Source organism: Delphinus delphis, chromosome 20, assembly GCF_949987515.2.
Source record: "Delphinus delphis chromosome 20, mDelDel1.2, whole genome shotgun sequence".
Classification (NCBI taxonomy): Eukaryota; Metazoa; Chordata; class Mammalia; order Artiodactyla; family Delphinidae; genus Delphinus; species Delphinus delphis.
Window position 1 is genome coordinate 9,535,575 of NC_082702.1, and position 26,627 is coordinate 9,562,201.

Sequence of the window (26,627 nt, forward strand, 5' to 3'; positions counted from 1 at the left end):
GGGAAGAAGATGCTCGGGCCAGCAGCCACCGCCAGCCCAGCCACCGCTGCCGCCCGCGCTCGCCGCCCCCCGGGTCCCCACTAGCGGCCGCCTCCGCCTCCCATCTCCGGCCCCGTTCCTCCGGCCCCCCGCCCCGGGCAGGGTCTGGGGGGCTAGGCCCTCTGCCCCGGGGAGCAAAGAAGGGGGTCCCGTCCCCCACAGTGGCGCGGCCAGTCCCCCGGCCTCCGTAATCTTGAGAGAGACCCCACCCCTCAGTTCTCTCTGGGCCCTATCCGAGACCCCCTTTTCCTTCCCGTCCCGCTCACATCCGCTCTCCAGGCTCTGTCAGCCCCCCAGAAGCAGCTCCCTCCCTCCTCCCCTCTCCGGGGTTCCCCCTCCCCCATCCCTCCGCCACCGCCCCCTCCCCCTCCCACATCCCCTTCCCTCCCCCTCCCTCTCCCCCGTCCCCCAGCCCCCCCCACCATGAGGATGATGGCCGCCGGCGCGGTGCACGGCCTCTTCACGGCCTCCGCGGCCCCGCAGCCGCCGCCGCCCCCGCCGCCGCCGCCGCCGCCGCAACCCCAGCCTCCCCAGCAGCCGTCGCCGCCGCCACAGCAGCCGCCGCCGCCGCCGCCGCAGCCGCCGCAGCAGCAGCAGCCGCCGCCCCAGGCCCCCCCCATGGAGCCCGAGGCCCCGGATTCCCGCAAAAGGCCCCTCGAAACGCCCCCCGAGGTGGTCTGCACCAAGCGCAGCAACACGGGAGGTGAGAAAGGGCTGCGGCTCCGGGTGGGGGAGCGGGCAGGGGGCCGCGCCTTTCTCCAGCCTCCTCCCCCCCAAATGGCAGGTGCAAGGGCTCTGGGGAGGGGAAGGGCGCCCCTCCCTAGACTGGGGAACGGAGAGGGGAGTTGGGGAGGGAACAGGACCCCTTCCCCCTCTCGCCGCGGCCCTGGGCTGGGAGCTTTGTCTGCGTTGAGAGGACTTGGGGGGGAGGGGGTGGTAAGTGTCCTTGGGGGCGCGCAAAGGATGGGGGGCGTGGGTGCCTCCGATCGGGTGTCTCTGTGTCCTTGAGGGGTGTGTGATGTGACCCTTTCGGGGCAGGGGTGTTCCCGGGCTGGCGTGTCCTGGCGGGGGGAGGGGAAGGAGCTGAGGAGGCCTGTGGACCCGGAGCTTCCCAGCCTCCCTCCCTGGGGATGTCCTGAGCAAGGGTTGTCCCGGAGGGAGGCATGTGTGGGCCATGGGCGGGATTTTGCGTGGGGACAAGCTAGGTGGGTGTGTTGGGTGACATGGAGGAAAGGGTGGGTGTGTAAAGCTCAGTGAGAGAATGTGTGGCTGGGACAGGTGTGTGTGTGTGTTTGTGTGTGCGTGTGAGCCCTGTAAGGCCTGGATGTGTGACATTAGGGATCATGGATATGACAGGAAGGAGGGTGTGTGTGTGTGTGTGTGTGTGTGTGTGTGTGTGTGTAAGAGATGAGAGGGTGAGAGGGGCTGGGCTCCGTGTTTGAGACCCCCATAGGGGTATATGTGACAAGTGCGTGCATGTCACTCCAGAGGGGACTGTGGCAGAGTGTGACACATGAGTGAGAGGGTGTGTGTGACATGCAAGGAGGTGTGTGTGGGCTGCCGAATGGGCCGGCTCTGGGTGTGAGCCATGAGAGGCTGTGTGGATCAGAGGATGGCAGTTCAGTGTGTGTGACACAGGCGTGTCCCGGGTGGGGTGGGACCAGGAGAAGCTGGTGTGGGTATATGACAAGAAAAGAGTGTGGGCGTGACTCCAGAGAGGCTGTGGCTGGGTGTGACACACGGAGGTGTGCAATGGTGACATCAGAGGGGGTGTGTGCAACAAGGGAAGGTGGGTGTATGACAGGGGAGAGACTGGGGCTCTGTGGTGAAATTCATGAGGGTGTGTAACAAGGAAAGGGAAGGATGGGGACCCATGTGACAGGGTGCAGGAACGTGTGCATGTGACACCCAGGGGGTGGGAAAAGGGAAGGTGTATGTGTGACACCCAAGTGTGTGTATATGTGTAACAAGGGGCTGTGTGTGAAATGGTTGGTGTGGGGATGATTCTGTGTGTGTGTGACAAGGGAGTGTGTGTGTGTATGTGTGTGTGTGTTTGTGTGATGGCTGCATGTTTGACAACACAGAAGGGGTGTGTGTGTAAGACAAGAGGGACCCTCACTGTGTGTGTGTGAAGAGGTATGTGTACCAGAGAATAAAAGCCAAGCTGGGAACTCTAGGTGTATGTCTACCCGTGAGGTAGGGTTTGTCAGGGGACTCAGAGCCCAGCCCATTAGCTCCCTGGAAGGAGGGAGACCCCAGAACAGACAAGCCCTTCCCAGCGGTCACCTTGGCCCAAATCTCCACTTCCTCTGGCCTTTTCCTCCGGATGGGAAAGGGATGGCCTCGGGCATTGTAGTGGGTGGGGTGGGGACCTCCCACCTCCTCTCCTTGGATGAACAGGAGCCATCTCTTCCTCCCGTCCCAGCCCCCTGCCGCCCGTGGCCAGGTGCGATAGGAAATGGGGAACCCCTGGCTGCCTGTGAGGGTGTCCAGCAGAAATTGGAGGAAAGGGAAGTTGGGGGAGGGGTGGGAGGGAGTTTCCTGTCCTTCTTCCTGCTCCCCCACCCCCAGCACACACATGAATGTGTCCCTGCCACATCCTTGCCTCCTTCCTGCCTCACTGCCATTCCCAGCCCTAGGAAGGGTCGGGTACCCAGGCGGTCCCTGAACCCAGCCTGGAGGTCCAGCCCCACCCCTGCTGGGGGGCAAGGGGAGGAGGTCTCATCCTTCTCTTGAAGAGGCTGAGATGCTCAAAATCTGAGCACTCAGAGCACAGCAGCACCACCTAACTGTGATGCTGCCAGGACGGTCAGGTCCAAGTGTTTGACACCTACTACGAGTCAGGCTCTGAGATACGGGTTAATTTCCCAGTACAGCCCTGGGGGAGATGATTTGAGCTGCTTTTGCAGATGAGGAAAACTGAGGCTTAGCGAAATGAAGCCACTAGCCCGAACTCACACAGCTCATAGTGGGGAAGCTGGGATCTCTCCAGCCCTGGGCTGCCTGGCTCCAGAGCTCATGTGCTCAGCCACTGTGCATCCTGCCTCCTTCAGCTGTGGGGAAACTAGGGTGAGCCCTTAGGGACCCTCTCCTCCAGACTCTTCCCAGGGGAAACTGAGGCCCAGAGATGCGAAAGGACAGTCCTCCATTTGCAGAAACCCTCAGGGCCAGGGCTGGGCAACTGTCCAGGACTTTCATCTCAAAATTGACGGCTCCTTCCAATAATATTTTCATGTCTGTGGGACACTGGGTCAACCTCACGCCTTTTCTGAGCTTCAGCGTCACCATCTGCCAAATGGGGAAATAACAATAGTTACAGATGACAGCAGCTACCAGTATTCTTGCTTACTGCCTTACATGCAATATTTCATTTAATTCTCCCAACATTCTATGATGTGATACTAATAATAATAAATAAATAATAATAATAAATTATAACAATGGCTGCCAGATATGGTGCCACAGTGCACCAAAAGTATTAGGGAAAACACTGGGCACGGACCACTCATTTAATAATCCTTACAATCTGATTATGTTACCCATCTTACAGGTGACACACTGAGGCACAGAGAGGTTAATTAACTTGCCCAAGGTCAGTCAGCTAATAAGAGGCAGAGCCAGGATTTGAACTCAGGAGGCTGGCTCCATTGCATGGGTAGACTCTATAGTGAACCCCATTTTCAGGCAAGCAAACCAAGGCTCAGAGGAGTAAGGGACTTTCTAGGGTGTCGCAGCAAGTCGTGCCAGCCTGGGCAGATTGGCTCCTACCCATGGTGCCAGCCTAGGGGCTGATAGAGGAGATGGTGGCTGTTAAAACTGGCTTCTGGGCACTGTAACTGGCAAGCAGACACCGTTGGGAAGGAGACGAGGCGCTAAGGACAGGAGGGCTTGAATGAAGAGGTTGGATGGAAGCTCCAGTTGGGAACTCAGTGGAGAAACAAATAATCCCAGTCTGGTGGCACGGTAACAGAGTGTCTCCCTTGAGTACGGACGATACCTCTTTTTCTTTCTTTGGCCACGCCGTGTGGCTTGCGGGATCTTAGTTCCCTGACCAGTGAAAGCGCTCAGACCTAACCACTGGACCGCCAGGGAATTCCTACAGATGATAACTCTTAAGGTGCTACTAGAATGGCCCCCATACTCCTGACTGTATTCCCACCTCTGTCAGCCCCATATACGCAGAAACAGCAACTCCCCACCGCACACACACACCTCACACCCCAAATGTAGCTTACAGCAGCCAGGCCTTGCTCCCAAGATCCTTGATCGTTAACACAAAGTCAGTATCACCAAGGTTAAGAGCCCTAGAATGAGAGCTTCCAGGGTTCCTCTCATCACTGTCATGTGCTCGGTGTGGGACCCTCGGGTGAGTTCTTTCACTGCTCTGAGCCTCAGTGTTCTCATCTGGAAAATGGGTACTGTAAGATGCACCTCCACCTCTCCAGGCTGTTGTGTGGGTTCAGTGAGATTGTATGTGAAGCACACGGCGTCAGGCCTGGCAGATAGTAAGCACTCAATGGACAACAGCTATTATTATTACTATTATTATCATCATCATTATTATTGCTACTGAGAATGTCACATTCCTGATTTACCATCCAGTGGTGATTCGCCCCAAGGAAATCATACCCCATCCACCTCTCTCTCACTTGGAGACAATGGCACAACTCAAAGACAGTTGTATTACATTTCTCACATGGACAGGCAACACCGTCATTCACAGAAAGGTGTCACCCAGCCAACATCCCATCCCTCCTCAGGGGTCCCACTCCCAACCACACCCCTGCCATCTTGTCTTCTGCCCGCGACATCCTCACGCACATCCCACCCCAGCCTCCTCATACCTCCACAGGACACACCGATGCTTCCACCCCCGACCCCCAGACAAGAGCAGGAACCATGAATACAACACCCCAACTTTGGTTCCCCCTGAAATATACTGTCACCAAAACAACACCTCTGCCGCATCCAATTCTGCCCCGTCTCCCAGATCCGAGCCACCTTTCGGGATCAACTCTCTGTATAAAGTGCCACTCTTCCCATAGCACCCCAAATCTTCTGGGTAGGTTAACATTATTTGTGGAGGTGGGGGAATATTGGTTACTTTTTGGAAACTTTTATAAGCATTCCTGAGGAGGGTGGGCACAAAAGGGAAGGGGGGACCAGAGACTCAGGATGACTAGAAAGTGGAAAGGCAGCTTGATCCCGAGGTGGAAATATGGAAATCACAGCAGAGGGGAACCCGGAGCGCTGAAGTTGGCATCTTCATTTGCTGTCCTGTGTAGAGGGAGCTGCCTGAACCCCAAAGGAAAAGTGAAGGGAAGGGTGGGTGGGTGGAAAGTTCTGGCATCTAGATTTTGCTTTGGTAGAAGGAAGTACTTTTTCACAGGCAGAGCCTTGGTTTCTCAAACAGGGTGGGATGTGTGAGGTCTGGGGACTCTGGGTTTAGCTGAGGTGAGGTCACGTGTCTGCCCTGTGCTACAAGGCAGGCTGGCAGATAAAGGCCTGGCTTCTTCCTGGGGGAGGTGGGCTTCCCACGGTGGGAGATGCAAAAGATTCTGAAGAAAACCAGAGCAGACTGTGGGCTACTATGGGGACTCCTGGGACTTAGAATCCTGACCTTCTACAGGCGAGAGGAGGACTCTGGCCTCTGAGGAGGGGCGTCCAAACTTCTACTAGTCTGATATAAGGACTGCCAAGCGCCCACCAGGTGGTTTAAGGGGGTCCACGGACAGACTTTTTTGGGGGATCATTTTTAGTTTATATCAGTGTGCTTTGGGAGAAAAAAATATAACCAGCCCTTCAAACTCGGACTATTAGCAATGATTTTTTAAATGTCCTCTTTAAATAGATGCATTTACATTTTAAGAGGGAATGGACTTAAAGGGCATGGACTGTCTGTCTTGTTCCCTGCTATGTCCCCAGGATCTAAAACAAGGCCTGCCACGTAGCAGATGCTCAGGAAGGATTTGTTGGAACGAGGGAGGGAAGAGGGAGAGAAGAAGCAAGGAAATAATAGTACAGAGGGATACAACAAGGGCCAAATTCGGGAAGAGAGTTACAGAGATGCTGGGAGGGTGAGTGGAAGCAGAGCCTCGTTTCTATCAGTGAGAAGACATTCCTCCTCCAAAAAGCAGGGAGAAGCCTGGGGAAAGGTGATGAAGGAAGTGGGGTCTCCCCTCCTTCTATTTCCTAACAAAACCCCAAACCTTGGAGGCTCATTTCCCCATTTACCACTAAGTCTCTCTGACATAGAGCACTTACTGTGTACCAGACACTGTGATAAGAATTTTACCTGTGTTCGTGAAATAGGTAATATTAATAACGATGATGATGATATCTGACATTTCTCAAGTGGTCTGTGTACCTGAGACCCTCCTAAGTACTTTACAGTTTAGCATTTCATTAATGATAATAACTCCAGGAACTAGCGCTCTCCTGTCCCCATTTTACAGATGAGAAAACAGAGGCCCAAAGAGGTGAGGAGACTCGCCCAAGGCCACGCAACCCATCAGTGACAAAAGTTGCACTCAGTCTAGGGCTGTTTCTGCCATTTCATTCGGAGATTCTCAGACAAAACCTGAGGAAATGTGAAGGAGGGGAGTGGGGGGCGTCCCCAGTTTTCTTCAGAGCAGACGATTACCTTCCATCTTCAAGAGGGAAGCTGGGGAAGTGGTTCTGGCTGGAGAAAAGATGGGGAATGAAATCAAAGAGGGAAAGAGGATGGAGTTCTAGTGAGAACACCTTCCCATCTTTCTGAACTTTCCAGAGGTGGAGAACTAGCCCCCCAACTCTGTCAGGTTGAGGGGCAGGGCTGGCAAGGGACCACCTCTGTGAGGCCAAGGAAGGAAGTAATTTGGGGGGGTCGGGTGTCAGGATGATTGATGGAAGGGCACCCTGGGGGGCTAATTACCTAATAGGCTTAGTGGTCTGATTAGGCAAGTTTAAGAGGATTGCCTTGGGCTAAAGGAAACCCCTTACTTCTGGATCCCTCCCCATGCCTGCAAAGCCACATCCTGCCCTCATACCTCCATCTTCACACATCAGGGAACCCAGAACTTTCAATCTTAAGGGACCAGGTGGAGATGGGCATGACTCCCAGTCCCCAGTCCTGCCCCCACTTTTATTTTAAATTTAAAAATTTTTGGCCTCACGGTGCGGCACGCGGGATCTTAGTTCCCCCACCAGGGATCAAACCCGCGGCCCCTGCAGTGGAAGTGCAGAGTCTTAGCCACTGGACCGCCAGGGAAGTCCCACCCTGCCCCCACTTTCAACAGAGCAGTTTCTCTTTTATCTGCTCTAGATGTTGGAGTTTCACGGGAGACATTGAAAATAGGTTTCCTTTGCTTAAAAGAAAAAGTTGAAAAACCAGTGGGGGATGATGGCCTAAGACCTTAAGCTTTGGAAGCAAAATGGCCTGGCTCATCCCTTCCTTTTCCCAGTGTTTATTGCATACCTAGCGCTGGGCGCTGCATGAGTCCATGGACACAAGGGCGAGCTTCAGTGATGTGGCCCACACTGGATGACTGTGGTACATCGTTCCGAAGGCATGAGACAGAGGGATCCTTCCCCTCCTCAGGGTTCCAGTCCAAGAAGGGACATTTGAGGGGGGGCCTGAAGGACAAGAGGGATTCACTGAGGGAGGGGAGTTCCAGGCAAAGAGAATGTGCAAAGGCCCTGAGGTGGGAGGGAGGAGGGAAGTTTGAGGAACAAAAAGGAAAATGTGTCTAGTGCACCTGGAGGAAGATGAGGGTTTGCAGCTGGAAATGTGGACGGGGACCAAATCACAAAGTAACTTAGACTCAGAAAGTTCCCGAATGTCTACCCTGGGGGCGACAGTTTGGTTAGAAGGTGGGAAAGGTTAGGCACTTGCCTTGAGACTGCTTTAACAAAGGGCTTTACACATGACCAAGAAAACTGGTCCATAACAAAGAATGACCAAAGCCCCATAAAGGGTCCTGGGTGCGACTTCACCACCTCTAGGTCTTTGAGTCTGTCCTGGAGCACATTGGTCTTTAGCCACCAGCAGGGGAAAGTGTTAAGCATGGGTGGGCAAAAAATGAATCCGAGTTGCATTTGAATCTCAGCCCAGCAACTGTCTTGGTGCCCTTGGGCCGGTACCTTCACTGCTCTGTGCCTCAGTTTCTCCTTATGTAAAAATGGAGCTCATTCTACCCACCTCAGTGGACGGTTGTGAGGAATGGATGAGATCAAGCTGGCAAAGCACTCAGCAGAGCACTGGCTCAGTAGTGAGTGTTAGAACCTCTCCGGAGTCCAGCCCTCCTCTCCCCTCCCCCTTCGCTGCTTCCACCAGTCAGACCACCGTCACTTCCTGCCTGGACCATTGCAGTTGCCTCATGCTCTTCCACCCATGCATGTCACAGTCTGCTCACCTCATGAGCATCAGACGGATCTTCTTAAAATCTAAGACAGATCACATCCCTCCTCTGCTCACAGCCTTCCCGTAGCTCTCATCTCACTTGGAATAAAAACCACCTTGGTCCACAAGCCTGAACACTCCACCACTACCTCCAACCCTCTCAGCCCTCATTTCTTCTAACTCTCCTCCTCTCTCACTCAGCCCCAGCAACACTGGCCACCTCTCTCTCACTCAAACAACGCAGGCATAACCCCATCCCAGGGCCTTTGCACTTGCTCTTCCTCCACATAGCCCCATAGTTCTGTTTCCTCCTCGACTGTCTGGAAAGAGTGTATCATAATGGTTCAGAGCATGGACTCTGGAGCCAGGTGGGGTTCAGATCTCAGCCCTGCCACCTACTAGCTATGTGAACGGGAGCAGTTTCTTCACCTTTGTTTACTTATCTGGAGAATGGGTTTTTTTTTTTAAGTACCTCCCTCAGCCTCAGTGTGAAAATGAAAAAAAACTCGTATTTGTAAATTACTTGGAACAGAGTCTAGCGCATATTGGGTGCTATAGAAATGTTTGATGAACAAAGAATGCCACATTCTTGGGGAAGGCTTTCCTGGCCATCGGATCTGACAGTGCAGCACCTACACTCCCCTTCCTCTTTCCTGCCTCTTTTTGTTTTCTTAGTACTTACCACCATCCGACAACGTAAAACATACTGTCTGTCTCCCCCCTCTAGAAGAGTGTAGCTGTGTGAGCTCTTGGCTGAATCACCAAAACTCTTTTGGCCTTATTTGCCTTATTTGCGAAATCAGGAAGCTTTGTCTGTTTTCTTCATGGCTGTTTCACTAGAACGGTGCCAAGCACGTAGCAGGTGCTCAGGAATTATTTGCGGAATGAATGAATAAATGAGCGAATGAAGATCATGGCGTGTTTCATTTTCCTACTGCTATTCTCTTGGTCATTGCTTCTCTGTGCGACTGTGATCCCAGTGGTTTCCTAGCCCAGCCCATGCCAGTGCCTCCCTGGAGGTACCGTCCAAAGGTGAAGAGCCTTCTCCCCTGACTCCCATCCCCTCTGTGTGCCCCTGCAGAGGAAGGCGAATACTTCCTGAAGGTGCTGATCCCCAGCTACGCGGCGGGCTCCATCATTGGCAAGGGCGGGCAGACCATCGTGCAGCTGCAGAAGGAGACGGGAGCTACCATCAAGCTCTCCAAGTCCAAAGACTTCTATCCGGGTGAGCCCCAGCCCAGCCCTCTTCCTCCGGCCTCCCATCCCTCCCACCTGGGCCCTCTAGGAGGGGGAAGGGCTGCCCTAGGGGCAGTGAGAGTGGTAGGGGGCCTCCCCTCCCCCTCAGGGGACAGAGCTGCCCTCGGCCCCAGGGGCCAGGCCTGAGCAGATGGGGGTGGGGGCAGGGCAAGACAATGGGGCTGCTGCATATTCATGAGCTCATTTGCATGATGTGCTGGCAGATGTGCCCCTTCCCACACACCTGCCCCTTTGGGTCAGTTGGAGGAGCTGGTGGGGGGGGGCCAAGGAGGCAGGTGTTAGGGTGTCCCTCAGGACTTGGGGGGCCAGCCATGCATGTTACATAGACTCTTTCCCTTTGGATTTCTCTGTCACCCCATCTTGCCCCAATCTGAGTCGCTCTGGTTTTCCATCTGTGTCATTCTTTATGTGTCTCTCATTCTGTTTCTGACTTTCCCATCTCTTGTTCCCTTAGGCTCCATTCCCATCGGCTTCTCTCTGTCTCCTCCTGCTCTGCTTTCTGCTCTGTCTCTCTGGTTCCGTTTGGACATCCCCCATCTCTGTTCTCTTAGCCTCCCAGCCAGTCTGTCTGTCTTGGCTTTTTCCTCTTCCTCCCCTCCTCTTCCCTTCCCTTTCTGTCTTCCCATCTCTCTCCCCATATTTTCCTTTTCCCCCACTTCTCTTATTCTCACATTTTTCTCTGTCTTCCTCTCCCAACTCTCTCTGTTCAGTCACCCATTCAAGCAGTAGTTGGTAGCGCCCCTCAATGGGGTCATTCTTTGCCGGCATTGCCCCTCATTTCTTTCTGCCCCTGCTTGCCCATCTCTCCCTTTATGTTTCTCTTTTTCTCCTAAGTCTCAGCTCCCTCGTGTTTTTTTTCTTCCCCTCTCTCCAAAATCAGCCCCTTTTCTGCCTCTCCTCCAGCTCTATCTCCCTTCCTTCAATCATAAATTTTTCCAGGCCCCTCCACTCTCTATAATCTCCCTCAATATCTCTCACCCCTTCATATATCCCTCCCAAGACCTATGCCTGAGTTTTGACATCTAGGAATCCAGGGAAGGCCCCCTGAACTGCATCTCTGGTCCAGCACTGGTTCTAGTTCATCCTTAATCCCCTTGGATTTTTTAGGTCAAACACCAGAGCTGGAGCCGAGGGTCAGGACAAATTCATATTCTCTCTCTCTCTCTCTCTCTCTCTGTGTCTCTTTCTCTCTCTCTCTCCTCCCTCCACCCCCCTGCCTCCCATCTAACTAAGCAGCTTTGGCAAGAGGTTTAGAGAACAGTCCAGGGAACCTGGCACAACCCCCTTTTCTCTTCCTCCCTGGCCCAGTTTTCCCCCTCACTCCCCCAGCCCACAAGATACGGATGAGACCTCTGCTTGGGACTTTCATCCAAGGACACTTGGTTCCTTGCCCCTGGATCACATTCTGTGACATAACACATGCCATTCCCTCTCAACTCAGTGACACATCCCACTGGCCAGGCAGCCTAGAACCCCAGAGGATGGGACAGTCATTGCCTCTCTCCTGGGCCGAACACTGTTCAAACAAGCAACGTGAGCCAGCATCTCTCCCGAGCCCCTGGATGTGCAGCCAGCCCCGCTCCCCATCCCCAAGTTGGAACTTCCAGATCATACAGCATATACTAGCTCCTGGCTCAGAGATGCAGGACACAGCTCCCTACATCCTGGTCCTGTCCCTAGGACTTCCCAGGACCCACAGGAACGTAAGAAATGGAGATGCTACTGCTCATGCATGTGTTCCTCTGCTCCTGGCTGATACCTTTCATTCATTCATTCAACATATATTCTCTGAGCATCTTCTCTATGCCAGCACCATACCGGACCGAGATGGGGACACAAGCAGTGACTGAGGCACCCCAGCCTAGCCCTCCCGGATCTCACATCCCAGTGGGGGAGATAAACCGAACACCATTGATGACCTAGAGTGGTCAGAGCTGGGACAGGGAAACCCAGAGGATGGAGGGAGCCCAGACAGGGCACCCGACCCAGCCTGAGGAGATCAGGAAGGGCTTCCTGGAGGAGGAGGCCAGAATAATAAGAGTGAGCTAGGTAAGCAGCAGTGAAGGGTGCTCCAGGGAGATGAAAGAGCATGTTCAAAGGCTGGGGGTGGGGGTTAGTTTGTTCAGTGTGGCTGGTGAAAGGTAAAAAGGTAAAAACTGATAATAGAGAAATTGAAAGGGTCCTCTGGGCCTAGTTGGTTCTGTCTCTCTCTCTCTCTCTCTCTCTCACTCACTCACACACACACACACACACACACACACACACACACGCACACCACACACACTGATGTGTCTACTCCATGAAACAAAAACCTACCTGGCCTTTACCCAAAGGGAGGGGTAGAACACACAAAGGGTGTCCCCTCCTTGATACAGAAACCCCAAGCCCCAGATTCAATCCTTCCCGGTCGTACATGGAGAAACTTAGACCCAGAAGAGGCAGGTACCTGCCCAAAGCCACACAGTCTTCTGTGTAGCTCACCAGACATTCTAGTGATTCTAAAACTCCTCCTGATTTTGAGGAGCCGCCTGAAGCCCTGGACCCTAGCCCCAGAAGAAAAACGGACACATACACTTCTTAAATTTTTTTATTGATTTATAACATCTCTGCAGCCAAGTGCAAAATCTTAAGTGACTACTTAATAAATTCATACATATTCTTTTTTACCATCAAAAATACAAAAGCAGAATTGCAATCATTGTATGCCTCTCCCCACCACACACACACACACATACTCCACCCACCCCACATATAGCACAGGATGGCTCAATGGTTAGAAGCCCAGACTCGGAAGCCAGACACCTGGGTTCAAAACGCTGATCTTTCACTACTGGCTGAGTGAACTTGGACAGATCCCAGCCCTCTGTGCCTTAGTGTCCTTAGCAGTAAGTGAAGAATAATAATATTGCCTGCCTCATGTATTAAAGTGAACAAGTACATATAAAGTGCTTAGAATGATGCCTGCTGATCGGTGTTATGTAAGCACCAGCTGTTACTATTAGATATTCGTTCAGGGTTAAACTGAGTCCCCCAAAGCCCCTGTGGACCCTGGTTAAGAACTACAAGTCGGTGAGATCACAGACTCCCTGAGCTGGAAGGAAGCCTCCCAGAGATGGAGAGCTGGGCCACTTCAGTCAGGCTCTCCCTGGGGCCACCCCACCCCCTAGTTCCCACCCTGACCCACACCCTTTCCTATTTACACCCAGACGGAGGCAGCCTGCACGCTGACTCACGCTTGGCTCAGACCAAGCCATTGTTCTGGGGTGGAGGGGAGTACGAGTGAGGAACAGCGGCCCAAAGGAGATGGGGGATGTCAACTACCCCGGTGACCCAAGACAGTGACACTCAGACACATGGCGAGACTCGCTTGCCGGGCTGAGAGATGGCAAGCAAGGGGTCAGGGTGGTAACACTAGCGTGCCACACTGGAATGCCCACAGGACACCAGACACTCACCCCCAAGTGTCCCAGACACACAGGCACACGGAGCCTGATGCACACTCAGGACCTTTTACAGACCCAGGGAGTTTACTGGTCCTGCAGAGAGATTCCCACCCAGGAAGAGACACACACACACACCCCACACACCTAATACGTCCAAATCAGCCAGGCGCTCACAGCTTCACCCCGGCCAGGCTTGGTGGAATCGTCTTTGTCTGGCTGTAATTCAGACACTCAGACACACACACAAATACATCAGTCCTCCAAACAGTCTTACATACTGACCCCTGGGTCCGCCTGTTGGTCTCTTTCTCTTCCTCATGTTCACACACATCAGTCAGAGTCTTGCCTGTTTCCTATACACGCACCCTTACACATATGTGTGCATTCCACATACCACTCATCCAAGTAGTCTTTTGAACACCTAGGGATGTCTGGATATCTCTTTCCCTTACACACACACACACACACACACACACACACACACACACACACAGAGTCATACAATCTCCAAGTGCTATACATTCGTCGTACAGCCTCAGTGCCACTTCCTGGGATTCTTTGTTTCTTACTCTCAAACCCTTGGGCACACCCAGCTCAAGTCTCACAAATAGTGTACATAACCTTGAACGTCACAGCGACACCCGAAGTCTTTCCCCCCACACAAGAGTACACTCAAACGTCTTTACTGGAATCACTGTGTCACAGTCTTTTTATATCTCTGTCTCTCCTGCTCTTTCTTTTACACACACACACGCACACGCACACACACACACGTAAAGATAATTGAGCCAGTCCTGCCCAAGTATACACATGCACACACACACCACTCACCCAAACAGCCTCACAGATGCACTCACACTGGTCAGTCAGTGTTACCCAGAGTCTCTCCCATACACATATATCCCAGCATCACCCAGAATTAGTGTCTCTTCTCCCTGCTGCCCGCCCCCAATACACATAGTAAGGATGCCCAGGTCAGAACCACAGCCAATATCTGGAGAATCGCCAGCAAAGGCACCCACCTCACCCTGCTTTCTCCATTCCCCTGTCTCCACTCTTCCATGAGTTGCCTTTGCCCCACTCTGCTCTCCCCTCTCCACAGCCTTGCCCTCCCCCACCCCTCAGCCCTCCATCTGGTGGGTCCAGGCAGGCACTCAGGCCTCTCTGCTGTCTCCCCCATCCCCCAGCCCTTCCCCATCCTCTCCAAAAGCCCAGAGGCCGTTGCTGCAGGCTTTCAGGGGTTGCCATGGCAACGGGGCCTCATCCCTAGTCCCCCTGGGGGTGGGCTGAGGACCCAGCCAGCCACACCGATAAGGGGGTTCCAGTTACTGTGGCAACCGTTGCAGGCCTGAGCTCTGGGCTTCTAGAAGGTGGGGAGGGGGGAGTGAGTGAATGGTTGCCAAAGCAACCGAGAGAGCCGGCAAGGACTGGGAAGAGGCAGCTGAGCCCCGTCTCCCTTGCCCAGGGCTGCTGTGGGCATAGCAAAGTACTTAAGCATCATTCTTCCATCCCCTGGGGTTGTTTTAAGGGAGGGAGAGGAAGTGCAGATAATAAAACAGGGATTCCTCTCATTCTCCCAGCTACCCATTATGGTCTGGGAGCCCATGCCAGCTTGCCCAGGCTTATCAAGTGACCTGGGGCCAGTGAGGTCCACTCTCTGGACCTCAGTCTTCTCCGTCCATTAAATGGGGCCTGTCTCTCAGGAATGCTCCCCTTCCTGTCTGATGAGTGTGCCCTCTCTCTTCTTTGCTCAACAGGAACCACAGAGCGAGTATGCCTGGTACAGGGTACAGCAGAGGCCTTGAATGCTGTGCACAGCTTTATTGCCGAGAAGGTCCGAGAAATCCCGCAAGCGATGACCAAGCCCGAGGTGGTCAATATCCTTCAACCCCAAACCACAATGAATCCTGACAGAGCCAAGCAGGTTAGCAGGGGCAGAGGCTGAGTCTCTGTAAAGCTGGTGGGGTTTGAGAGAAAACGCTTCTTCCACGTCACTGGATTGCGATGGGGGTTCAACGGGATAATGGCTATAAAACATTTACCAATCAGATACGTGGTAGTGGTTAGTATTATTGTTAGAGAGTCAGCCTAAGGACTCCAGACCTCTTAGAGTGATTTGATTCAGAGAGAGAGTGAAGATCTGGGAGAATCTGACCCAGACCTCCTTACTTATTCCTCCTTCCTAGGATTCTCCAGATCCTCTTCTCTCTTCCACATCTACCCATTGTCTCTCAAAACCACCTGCTTCCCACTTCCTGTTCTCACCGGAAGTAACCTCAGCGACACCCCCATCCATAGGCAGAAAATTTTAGAAGCAGCCTCCGGTACTCCCTCTCTCCATTAATGACTGAATAGGAGTAGCCACCATTTTGGAGAGAAGGTGTTCCATTGGGCGGGGGCGGGTCCCTCTCCTACCCAGCCCTCTCAAGGAGGGATGGAAGGAGAAGGGCAGAGCCTCTCTGTTGCCTCAGTTACCTGGAAGCCGTGGTGTAGGGGAGTGGCAAGGAGCTGACCGATCGCTTCCTGGGCCTCTCCCGTTGCCAAGACCACCATGCACACCGGGCAGGTGGGCTTGCTGCAAAGCCCCTGGCAGCACGGTCCTGACTGCGTAGAGGGCCAAGGAGGAAGAGAGCACGGGATTGGCTGCAGTAAACTCCCCGTTTTCTCTCCCCTTCTCCGCTCCCGTATACATGTGCACGCGATGACCCGGGCAGGCGGACAGGCCGCTTGTGAGGGTTCCTTAAAGTCTGCCTAAAAGCAAAGACAAGAGAGAGGGCCTCGGTAAAAGGAAGCTGGAATTCCCGGGAATTCTTTTTGCCCTGAGGTGGGGGAGACCACGGGTCTAAGTTTCTCTGAGCTCGTGGGGAAACAGTGGGGAGAAAGCTCTGGAAGAAGGCTTCGGAGCGGAGCGTTCCCCGCAAAGACTGCGGGCTTGGGGCTTGGAGCGCGGCTGCTGTCCTTGGTGCTGAAGCATCTCTGCTCCTCGCGCCCTGCCAGGCCTCTCCCAAATCCCTTTCCACCAGCAGGCCACAGCTTACCCACAGTTTACAGGGAGGCGAGGATATTGCCTCTTCCCTCCGCCTTGGTCGTGGCCACTAGGGGCTCAGGGTTCATCAAGAGTTTGTACATGTTGCAGGGAAAATGGGGTCAGCACCATCTGTGCCTGAGCCTCCCTCTCCACCACCTAAGCCACGGGAAGTCTGAAATAGCGGAGTCGAAAGGTTACAGAACCAGGACTTCTTCCTCTGCCTTATTACTCCGGGGCTCCAAAGAATGAGAGAGATAATGGCTGAAGGCTCAGGCTCTGGAATCAGATGTTGAGTTGAATTTTCCTCTGATGCTTCTTACCTGTGTGACCTTGAGCAGGTGACTTGATTTCTCCATGTAAAATGAGATTTATTATGGTACCCACTTAAGGGTGGTGGCTAGTGTTCATTAACATTTGAAAAGCACTTATCGTGCATGCCTAATGCATAGAAAGTTCTCAAAACATGGTCGCCGTTATCGTTATTGTGGGATTTTTGAGTCAGGAGGCAGGTCTATTCCCTTTCTGCCTTGGACTTGCGTGTTGCTCTGTGTCTTTTTCCCTTCTGTATGCCTCAGTTTCCCTTTCTTTACAGTGGGGAAGCTGGGCCGAGCCAGGGATTATAAATGGAAATGCCTCCAGGATTCGGAAAGGGAACATAAGGGATTGAGGACCTTGGACTCAACATAGAGATATCATGCCATCCCTAAAGGGGGTAGCTGCTATTCACCTGCACTTGAGTCTCGCCATTTGGGAATGGGGACAGAGTATTACATCTTCCCCATTTTTCCAGAGAAGTCAAAAATATTTTAAATCAACTGATTTTTCAAGGTTGGCTCAGTTTTGAAAACACTGTGTGGCTGTGGGCCGGCTATGGGCTGAGCGTCACCAGTTTGCCACCTCTGGGCTAGAGCGGCGATTTTCAGCCCTGGCTGGTATCTGAGTCATCTGGGTAGCTTAAAACAGATTCCTGAGTCGTGGCCTGGAGCCGCTGAATCAGAGTTTCTGGGGAGAAGGCGTGGGGATCTGAACATGGACTCTGGCCTGGGATCAGATCCTGGCTCTACTGGTCACTATCTGTGTGACCTTAGGCAAGTTACTTAACCTCTCTGTGCCTCCGTTTTCCAATCTATAAAGTGTGATAATAACAGTACCTACCTTGTAGGGTTGTTGCTAAAATTCAGTTAGTTACTATATGGAAGTATTCTAAAAAGTGCCTGGCACGTGGTAAGCACCGTTAGCGGCCGCTGCTGTTATTGTTGTTGTTATTATTATTATTTTTAAATCTTCAGACTTGCAGACCTCTGAGGCAGATGGTCTCTGAGGTCTTTCTGGCTCTAAGACACCTACAATTCTATGGCTCTGTGATTCCAAGATTCTAGACCTGTATTATTTTAACAGCCTACTGTTCTAACATCCAAGATGCCATAGAACTGCACGTGCAGATCTAAGATGCTGTGGTCTTGCGATCTGGGCCTATCAGGAAGGCAGCTACTGTTTTCTGAGGGCTTCCCATGTGCCAGGCATTTTAGTCACTGAATATTCTCAATAATTGTACAGAGTAGCTGTGGTTATGTCAATGTCAGAGATGAGGAAACGGAAGCACAGAGAGGTGAAGACATTTGCTTTCACTGTTTCTTGGCGAACACAGTTCCTTGGATGAAAAGGTTCCATCCTTCCCCCATTGCTCTGAAATGCTGTATCACATACTAAATACCTCTTTACCCTTAGGCCTGGTTCTGTACCTTTTTCTGTTCTATCCCCTTGACTTGTCAGACTTCTTTTTTTCCAATGATTTCTTTAAAATAACAGCTGTATTGAGATATAATTCACATACTGTAAAGTTCACCATTTTAAAGTGTGTAATTCAGTGGTTTCAGTATATTCACAAGGTTGTGCATTGATCACCACTATGTAATTCTAAAACATTTTTACCACCCCCAAAAAATCCCCATAGCCATTAACAGTCATTTTCCATTCCCCCAAGTGCCTTTGCCCCAGCCCCTTCCCACCATTAATCTACTTTTAGTGTCTGTGGATTTCCCTATTCTGAATAGTTTATATAGATTGAATGATATTTCTGTGGCATCTTGAGTCTGGCTTCTTTCCCTTAGCATAATGTCTTCAAGATTCACCCATACTGGGAATTCCCTGGCGGTCCAATGGTTAGGACTCCACACTTTCACTGCCGAGGGCACGGGCTCAGTCCCTGGTCAGGGAACTTAGATCCCCACAAGCCACATGATGTGGCCAAAAAAAAAATTTTTAAAAAGATTCATCCGTACTGTAGCATATAACAAAACTTCATTCCTTTTCGTGGCCAGATAATATTTCACTGTATGGATATACCACATTTTGTCTATTCATCAATTGCTAGAAATTTGGGGTGTTTCTACTTTTTAGCTATTATGAATAATGCTGCTAATGGACATATGTGTGGATGTATGTTTTCAGTTCTCTTGGATATATACCCAGGGTGGAATTTGTAGGTCATATGATAAATCTACGTTTAACTTTTTGAAGAACTGCCAGACTGTTTTCCAAAGTGGCTGTACCACAGATGTGGGATTTAAATCCAGGTCCGCCCATGGGGATAACAATGACAACAACCATTTCATGTGTACCTACTGTGGGCACATATTAATTGCCTGCTCTCATGGCATCCAGCGCTTGGCACTAGTAGGTGCTCAGCAAATGTTGCTTGTTTGAATGAATGGGTGATGACATGCCCATGGGGACCAAGCAGAAACATGACTGAGGGGAGGTAGTCTGGTGTAACCTGGCAGAGGTGGGCACTATGTGTCATCTGGAGGGCAGCCATACTCAGTTCTGGCTAATTGTGGCCATGCTTGAATTTCAAGCTCATCATTTCATGCATGATCTCTATTAGACCTCACAGTAATCCTATGGAAGAGGTATGAATGTCCCCATTTTATGGAAGAGAATACTGAGTTTCCAAAAGATTAGGTCCCTTGCCCAGAATCAGTGGTGGAGCCAGGATCTGAACCTGAGCAGGTGCCTCCAGAGTCCAGGGCAGCTTTTCAGGGATTTGTGTGCAACGGGCTGCAGACTGGTGGTCTGGCTGCTACACAGTGGTTCTTAGACGTTTTGAAGTGGTTACCAACATTTAAAAACTAGGCCTCTTCACATTTTACAAGTCAGAATTGCCAGTTGATCTGTAAAACTCATATCAGGCTGAATTTGAATATCACACACACACAGAGACCACCACCACCACCACCAGGTGAGATGCACCTGGCTGCCTACACCCAGTCCCATTCCTGCTTGGTCCTTTGGGCATTTCATCATCCATTCTTTCATCCAGCCATTCATTCACCCACTCTTGGCTGAGTAGGTGCCAGGCACTCCTCTAGGCACTGACAACCCAGCAGTAAACAATACAGACACAAATCTCTACCCTTGTGGATCTTAAATTCTTCCTGGAGAATCAGAAAATAAGTAAATAAATAAAATGTATAGGATGTCAGAGAGTGAAAAGTATTATGAAGAAAAGACAGAGAAAAAGGAAAGGAAGTATTGGGGCCTTTTTTTCTCTTAACTTTTTTTTTTTTTTTTTGCGGTACGCGGGCCTCTCACTGTTGTGGCCTCTCCCGTTGAGGAGCACAGGCTCCGGACGCGCAGGCTCAGCGGCCATGGCTCACGGGCCCAGCCGCTCCGCGGCATGTGGGATCTTCCCGGACCGGGGCACGAACCCGTGTCCCCTGCATCGGCAGGCGGACTCTCAACCACTGCGCCACCAGGGAGGCCCCCTCTCTTAACTTTTTATTTGGAAAATGTTTAAAGAACGTTACAATGAACTCCCTATACACTGCACTTAGATTCACCAATTGTTAACACGTTTTATCTCTACACACACACACGTTGGTTTTTTGTTTGTTTTTTTGTTGATCTATTTGAAAATAAGTTGTAGATCTCATGACTCTTCACCTCTAAATACTTCAGTGTATATCTCCCAAGAACAAGGGCAGTGTCCTATGTTATTATATTACTATTATCACACCCTATAAAAATTAACACTGAATTCATAATATTATTTAATAAAAAGTCCATATTCAGATTACCCCAAAATATCTTTTATATCTATAAAGTATTTTTATTAAAGATTCAGTTAATGTTCATGCGTTGCATTTGGTTGTTATACCTCCTTAATCTCTTTTAATCTAGCATAGCCTAGGATGTAGTTTTGAAGGTAGAGCCAACAGAATTGCTGATTGGATGCTGAGTGTAAAGGAAAGAGAGGACTTCTAAGGGTTGGGACTGAGTAGTGGAAGGATGCATTTCCATGTGCTGAAATGAGGAACACCATGGCAGAAACACATTTGAGGAGGAAGATGAGATTTTAAGTTTGAGGTGTCCACTCAGCATCATACTAGAGATGTGAGGTTAGCAGTTATGAGTCTGGAGGTATCCATGCTGGAGATGTAAAATAAACACAGACAAGCTTTGATAATCAGGTGGTCAGGGAAGGCCCTTCTGGGGAGGTGCATTTGTGCAATGAATGAAGAGAGGGGCGAGCCGTCTTTTCTGGGGAAAAGCATTCCAGGTGAGGGAACAGCAGGTGCAAAGTCCCTGAGTCTGGACAGAGCTTGGCAAGTTGGAGGAACAGCAGGGAGTCTGGTGTGTCTGCAGTGGAGTCAGCAAGAGGGAGGGAAGAGTGAAGTCAGAGAGATCAGCAGGGAACAGAGCATGTCAGAGCAGTGGTTCTCAGCCCTGTTTGCCTGTTTGAAGAGAGCCAATGTCCCCTTTCTCCTACAAATATTTTCCTATGCCCACTTTACTCTCTGAAATCATATATATAATATGTCTATTTGTATAAATAAAAAACATATCTGGGGCTTCCCTGGTGGCACAGTAGTTAAGAATCCGCCTGCCAATGCAGGGGACACAGGTTTGATCCCTGGTCCGGGAAGATCCCACATGCCGCGGAGCAACTAAGCCCGTGTGCCACAACTACTGAGCCTACGCTCTAGAGCTCGTGAGCCACAACTACTGAAGCCCGCGTGCCACAACTACTGAAGCCCACGCGCCTAGAGCCTGTGCTCCACAACAAGAGAAGCCACCGAATTGAGAAGCCCACGCATCGCAAGGAAGAGTAGAGAAAGCCCGCGCGCAGCAACGAAGACCCAACGCAGACATAAATAAATAAATAAATGAATGAATGAAAATAAATTTTTTTTTTTAAAAATCTATAAGATTTTTAGGGCTTCCCTGGTGGCACGGTGGTTGGGAGTCCGCCTGCCGATGCAGGGAACACGGGTTCGTGCCCCGGTCTGGAAGGATCCCACGTGCTGCGGAGCGGCTGGGCCCGTGAGCCATGACCGATGAGCCTGCGCGTCTGGAGCCTGTGCTCCGCAGCGGGAGAGGCCACAGGAGTGAGAAGCCCGCGTACTGCAAAAAAAAAAAAAAAAAAACTATAAGATTTTTAAAATTTTATTTACATTTATTTCTTTATTTTTGGCTGCGTTGGGTCTTCGTTGCTGTGCGGGCTTTCTCTAGTTGCAGTGAGTGGGGGCTTCTCATTGGGGAGCATGGGCTCTAGGTGCGTGGGCTTCAGTAGTTGTGGCACGCGGGCTCAGTAGTTGTGGCACACGGGCTCAGTAGTTGTGGCACACGGGCTCAGTAGTTGTGGCTCGCGGGCTCTAGAGCTCAGGCTCAGTAGTTGTGGCGCACGGGCTTAGTTGCTCCGTGGCATGTGGGATCGTCCCGGACCAGGGTTCGAACCTGTTGTCCCCTGCATTGACAGGTGGATTCTTAACTACTGCGCCACCAGGGAAGCCCTTTAAGATTTTTAACAATTTTATTGAGATATAATTCACATAAATACATTTGACCCATTTAAAGTGTGCAGTTCAACGGCTTTATTATATTGAGTCCGGCATCCATCACCGCAATCAATTTTAGAACATTTCATTTCCTCAAAAGGAAACCTTGATCCCCTTAGCTATCACCCCTCAATCCCCCCAGCTCTCCCCACCCCAGCCCTAAGCCACCACTAATCTACTTTGTCTCTATAGATTTGCCTATTCTGAACATTCATGGAAATGGAATAATACAATATGTGGTCTGTTGTGCCTTACTTCGTTCATGCAGCATAATATTTTCTAGGCTCATCCATGTTGTAGCATGCATCAGTCCTTCACTTCATTTAAATTGGTTGCCAAATAATACTCCATTGTACGGATGTACATTTTCTATATCCCATAAGACTTTCAAATAAAGGAGAGATGAAAGGAAGGTTATTTGTTATAAAATAAGGTGAATTTTAATATGTAAATACTCAGCCAGGGCCACAGTAGAAATAAATAATGAAACAGTCAGCTGCTCACACCTAACGTGGCCTGAGTGAGACAGAGCGTAGTATTGGAGACTTAAATGATACAGGCATTACTCCGATGTCATGGTTTTCTTTTTTTTAAAATTGAAGTGTAGTTGATTTACAGTGTTGTGTTAATTTCTGCCGTACAGCAAAGTGATTCAGTTATACATATATATACATTCCCTTTTATATTCTTTTCCATTATGGTTTATGACAGGATATTTAATATAGTTCCCTGTGCTATACAGGAGGACCTTTTTGTTTATCCATTCTATATATAATAGCTTGCATGATGTCATGGTTTTCTAAAATGATGAACGACTCTTGGTAAAATTCAGAACAAAATAAAGTACAATCTTCCCTTGATTTACCAATAGTTACATCCCTGGAAATTTCAGTAGATCTTAAAACCTGCAAAAGAAAAAACTACTTGGTACTTACATGTATCATGGGGCTCAGTTCTGGCTGCAAGATTTATAAACAGACTTCTCACCAACATGAATGTCCAGGGGGACATTCAAAAGTCGTACAGGACCTGAGACTGTTCTTCATTGTGAGGAACGGACTCACATTATGGGGTGCAAACATCCCTGACCCTGCCCACTGCATGCCCGCATCTGTCCCCAGTTATTGCAGACAACCAAAACCACTCCCACAATTTTCCTAACACCCCCAGGGTCTGGCTTGGGGGTGGAAAAGAGAGGCAGTGATGAAAGCTTCAGAGGGTAGAATCCACAGGTCTGAGGGGACGTGAGAAGGATTGAGAAGGAGGAATTTGTGTGTAAAAATGCTCTTGGAGATGTGAAAGGAGACGTTTGGTTTTGAAATATCCCCACTGGACTCAGGATTGATACGGGGGCTTCCCTGGTGGCGCAGTGGTTAAGAATCCGCCTGCCAATGCAGGGGACATGGGTTCGAGCCCTGGTCCGGGAAGATCCCACATGCCACGGAACAGCTAAGCCCGTGAACCACAACTACTGAGCCTGCGCTCTACAGTCTGCATGCCACAACTACTGCGCCCGCGTGCCACAACTACTGAAGCCCGCGCACCTAGAGCCCATGCTCCACAACAAGAGAAGTCACGGCAATGAGAAGCCCACGCACCGCAACGAAGAGTAGCCCCCGCTCGCCGCAACTAAAAGAAAGCCCGCGCACAGCGACGAGGACCCAAAGCAGCCAAAAATAAAAAATAAATAAATTTATTAAAAAATGATCCGATTTGTAGCTGCAAAGGATGGGCTGCTCTACAACTGAGAAGGGGGACCCTCATATGTAAGTGACCAATTTTCTCCATCTTCTCTGATGTAAGCTTTTTTTATCATCATTTTGCAGATAAGACAACTATATTAGATTGCTAGAGCTGTCATAACAAAGTACCACGAACTGGGTGGCTTAAACAACAGAAACTCATTGTCTCACAATTCTGGAGGCTAGAAATCTGAACTCAAGGCATCGGCAGTGCTGGTTTCTTCTGAGGCCTCTGTCCTTGGCTTGTAGATGGCCATTGTCTCTCTGCCTTTTTTTTTGCGGGGCAGGGGGCCCGCGCCACACAGCTTGCAAGATCTCAGTTCCCTGGACCAGCGATTGAACCTGGGCCACGGCAGTGAAAGCCTGGAATCCTAACCACTAGGCCACCAGGGAGCTCCCCCTCTCTGTCTTCACATGGTCCTCCCCCTGTGTGTGTCTGTGTCCTAATCTCCTCTTCTTATAAGGACACCAACCATATTGGATTAGGGTCCACCCTAATGACCTCACTTAACCTTAAATGCCTCTTTAAAGACCCTATCTCCATATACAATCATATTCTGAGGTATTAGGGGTTATGACTTCAACATGTGAATTGGGGTGGGAGGGGACAGCAATTCAGCTCATAACGACAATGAAGAGCTTAAGGGAGGTGACCATGTCATAGGGTGGAAAGCACAATGGAGCAGGAATCCACGAGGCTGGATTTCAGTTCCTTTGCTGTCTGGGTGACCTTGGGGCAAGTCCCTTCACCTCTTAGGCCTCAAGTGGCTCATCTGCAAAGTGAGACTAATGATGCCTTTTCTGGGGCTGGGAATCGGAGTACTTAATGATACAGAAGGACATGGGCACCAGTGCAAGATTGGAGAGAGGTCCTGGAGGGCTCCCACTGGGTTAGTCTTTCAGCTTCTAGGTGCCGGATGGAAGGGAGGTCCCAGATGGAAGGGAGGTCCCAGGGGTCTCAGGAACAGGGTGGCTGAGAGGCTACTAAGGAGAGATGGAGTACTAGCTCCTTTTTTTTTTAACCAATGAATATGGAAATATTTCAATATTTCTAACCAGTAGAATCATACTGGTGCATATCAAGGGGGCGTGCTGGGCCTGATTTTGGACATTTGAGAGCAGGGGTGGGAAATGACTTGAGATGGCCAGTCTTAGACTAACGTTGCCTTTCAGTGTCCGATTACCCCCCTAAAGACCCTCCCTCTGGCTCCCCACGCAGGCCAAGCTGATCGTCCCCAACAGCACGGCGGGCCTGATCATCGGCAAGGGGGGCGCGACAGTGAAAGCCGTGATGGAACAGTCGGGTGCTTGGGTGCAGCTGTCCCAGAAGCCGGAGGGCATCAACCTGCAGGAGCGCGTGGTGACGGTCAGCGGCGAACCGGAGCAGGTGCACAAGGCCGTGAGCGCCATCGTGCAGAAGGTACAGGAAGATCCCCAGAGCAGCAGCTGCCTGAATATCAGCTACGCCAACGTGGCTGGCCCTGTGGCCAACTCCAACCCCACCGGCTCGCCATACGCCAGCCCCGCGGATGTGCTGCCCGCCGCTGCCGCCGCCTCGGCCGCTGCCGCCTCTGGCCTGCTGGGCCCGGCGGGGTTGGCGGGCGTGGGAGCCTTTCCTGCCGCCCTGCCTGCCTTCTCGGGCACCGACCTGCTGGCCATCAGCACGGCGCTTAACACGCTGGCCAGTTACGGCTACAACACCAACTCCCTCGGCCTGGGCCTCAACTCGGCCGCAGCCTCTGGGGTCCTGGCCGCCGTGGCCGCCGGTGCCAACCCTGCCGCCGCCGCCGCCGCCAATCTCCTGGCATCCTACGCCGGGGAAGCAGGGGCCGGGCCAGCGGGCGGAGCTGCTCCACCCCCACCCCCGCCACCTGGAGCCCTGGGGTCCTTCGCCTTGGCCGCGGCCGCCAACGGCTACCTCGGGGCCGGGGCGGGCGGCGGGGCGGGCGGAGGGGGTGGCCCGCTTGTGGCCGCTGCAGCCGCAGCGGGGGCGGCTGGGGGCTTCCTGACGGCGGAGAAGTTGGCGGCTGAGAGCGCCAAGGAGCTGGTGGAGATTGCGGTGCCTGAGAACCTGGTGGGAGCCATCCTGGGCAAGGGGGGCAAGACGTTGGTGGAGTACCAGGAGCTGACAGGCGCCCGCATCCAGATCTCCAAGAAGGGAGAGTTCCTGCCAGGCACGCGGAACCGGCGGGTCACCATCACCGGCAGCCCCGCGGCCACGCAAGCCGCTCAATACCTCATCAGCCAGCGGGTCACCTACGAGCAGGGAGTGAGGGCCTCAAACCCCCAGAAAGTGGGATGAGGCCTGTGGTGTGTGCTCCCACCCGGCTCCCTGTCCTTCCTTTTCCTCCCCCTCCCCCTCCTCCTCCCCCCCCTCCCCTGCCCCCCAACTCCTGACCTCAGCTCGGTAGAGTCCTGCTCCTCTTGGGATGGGGCTGGGGTAGGCCTGACTGCACCCTCCCTTTCTGGTAGTCATAGGCAGGATTGAGTGATGGCTGGGGATGGGGCCCAGAAGCTCCCTCCCCAGCCCTGAACTGACCCCTTCTTCCTTCCTCCCTATGCTTGACTGGGCCTGACCCTCCTCTCCCAGGGCCCAGGTCTGTGTGATATCTGTATATATTGCATTTTGTTGATTTTAATAGAAAACAAAGCGTTATTTTCTCTTTCTTTCCCTCCTTTTTTTCCCCTCCTTTGATAAGGATTCCCCCCCCCCCGCCCCTTTATAAGTTTTTGTTTCCATATGGGAGGAGGGGAGGGAGCCTCTGGGTCACCTAGAAAGAGGGGCTGCCCCAAAACAACACCCCGCCTCTCCTGCTTTCAGCTCCGGATCTGAGGGACCTGATGGGAGCAGAGGTAGCAGAGGAGTCTGAGTTGAAGTGGGACATTTGGAGCAGGGAC

The 26,627-nt window shown here is 51.7% G+C and overlaps 1 protein-coding gene across 1 annotated transcript; it reads left to right on the forward strand.

The window, feature by feature from the left end:
• Positions 1-26,386, forward strand: NOVA2 (NOVA alternative splicing regulator 2). Its single transcript, XM_060000855.1, has 4 exons — positions 1-742; positions 9,501-9,644; positions 14,877-15,043; positions 24,949-26,386. The coding sequence occupies exons 1-4, from the start codon at positions 463-465 to the stop codon at positions 26,029-26,031; spliced, it is 1,674 nt and encodes a 557-aa protein (XP_059856838.1). The 5' UTR covers positions 1-462; the 3' UTR covers positions 26,032-26,386.
• The last annotated feature ends 241 nt before the right edge of the window (positions 26,387-26,627 follow it).

Excerpts from the sequence above, each read along its gene's own strand:
- NOVA2 (XM_060000855.1), top strand. The coding sequence starts at position 463 with ATGAGGATGATGGCCGCCGGCGCGGTGCACGGCCTCTTCACGGCCTCC. Across the intron at positions 9,645-14,876 it reads GTCCAAAGACTTCTATCCGG|GAACCACAGAGCGAGTATGC; the intron begins GTGAGCCCCAGC and ends TTTGCTCAACAG. Across the intron at positions 15,044-24,948 it reads ATCCTGACAGAGCCAAGCAG|GCCAAGCTGATCGTCCCCAA; the intron begins GTTAGCAGGGGC and ends CTCCCCACGCAG.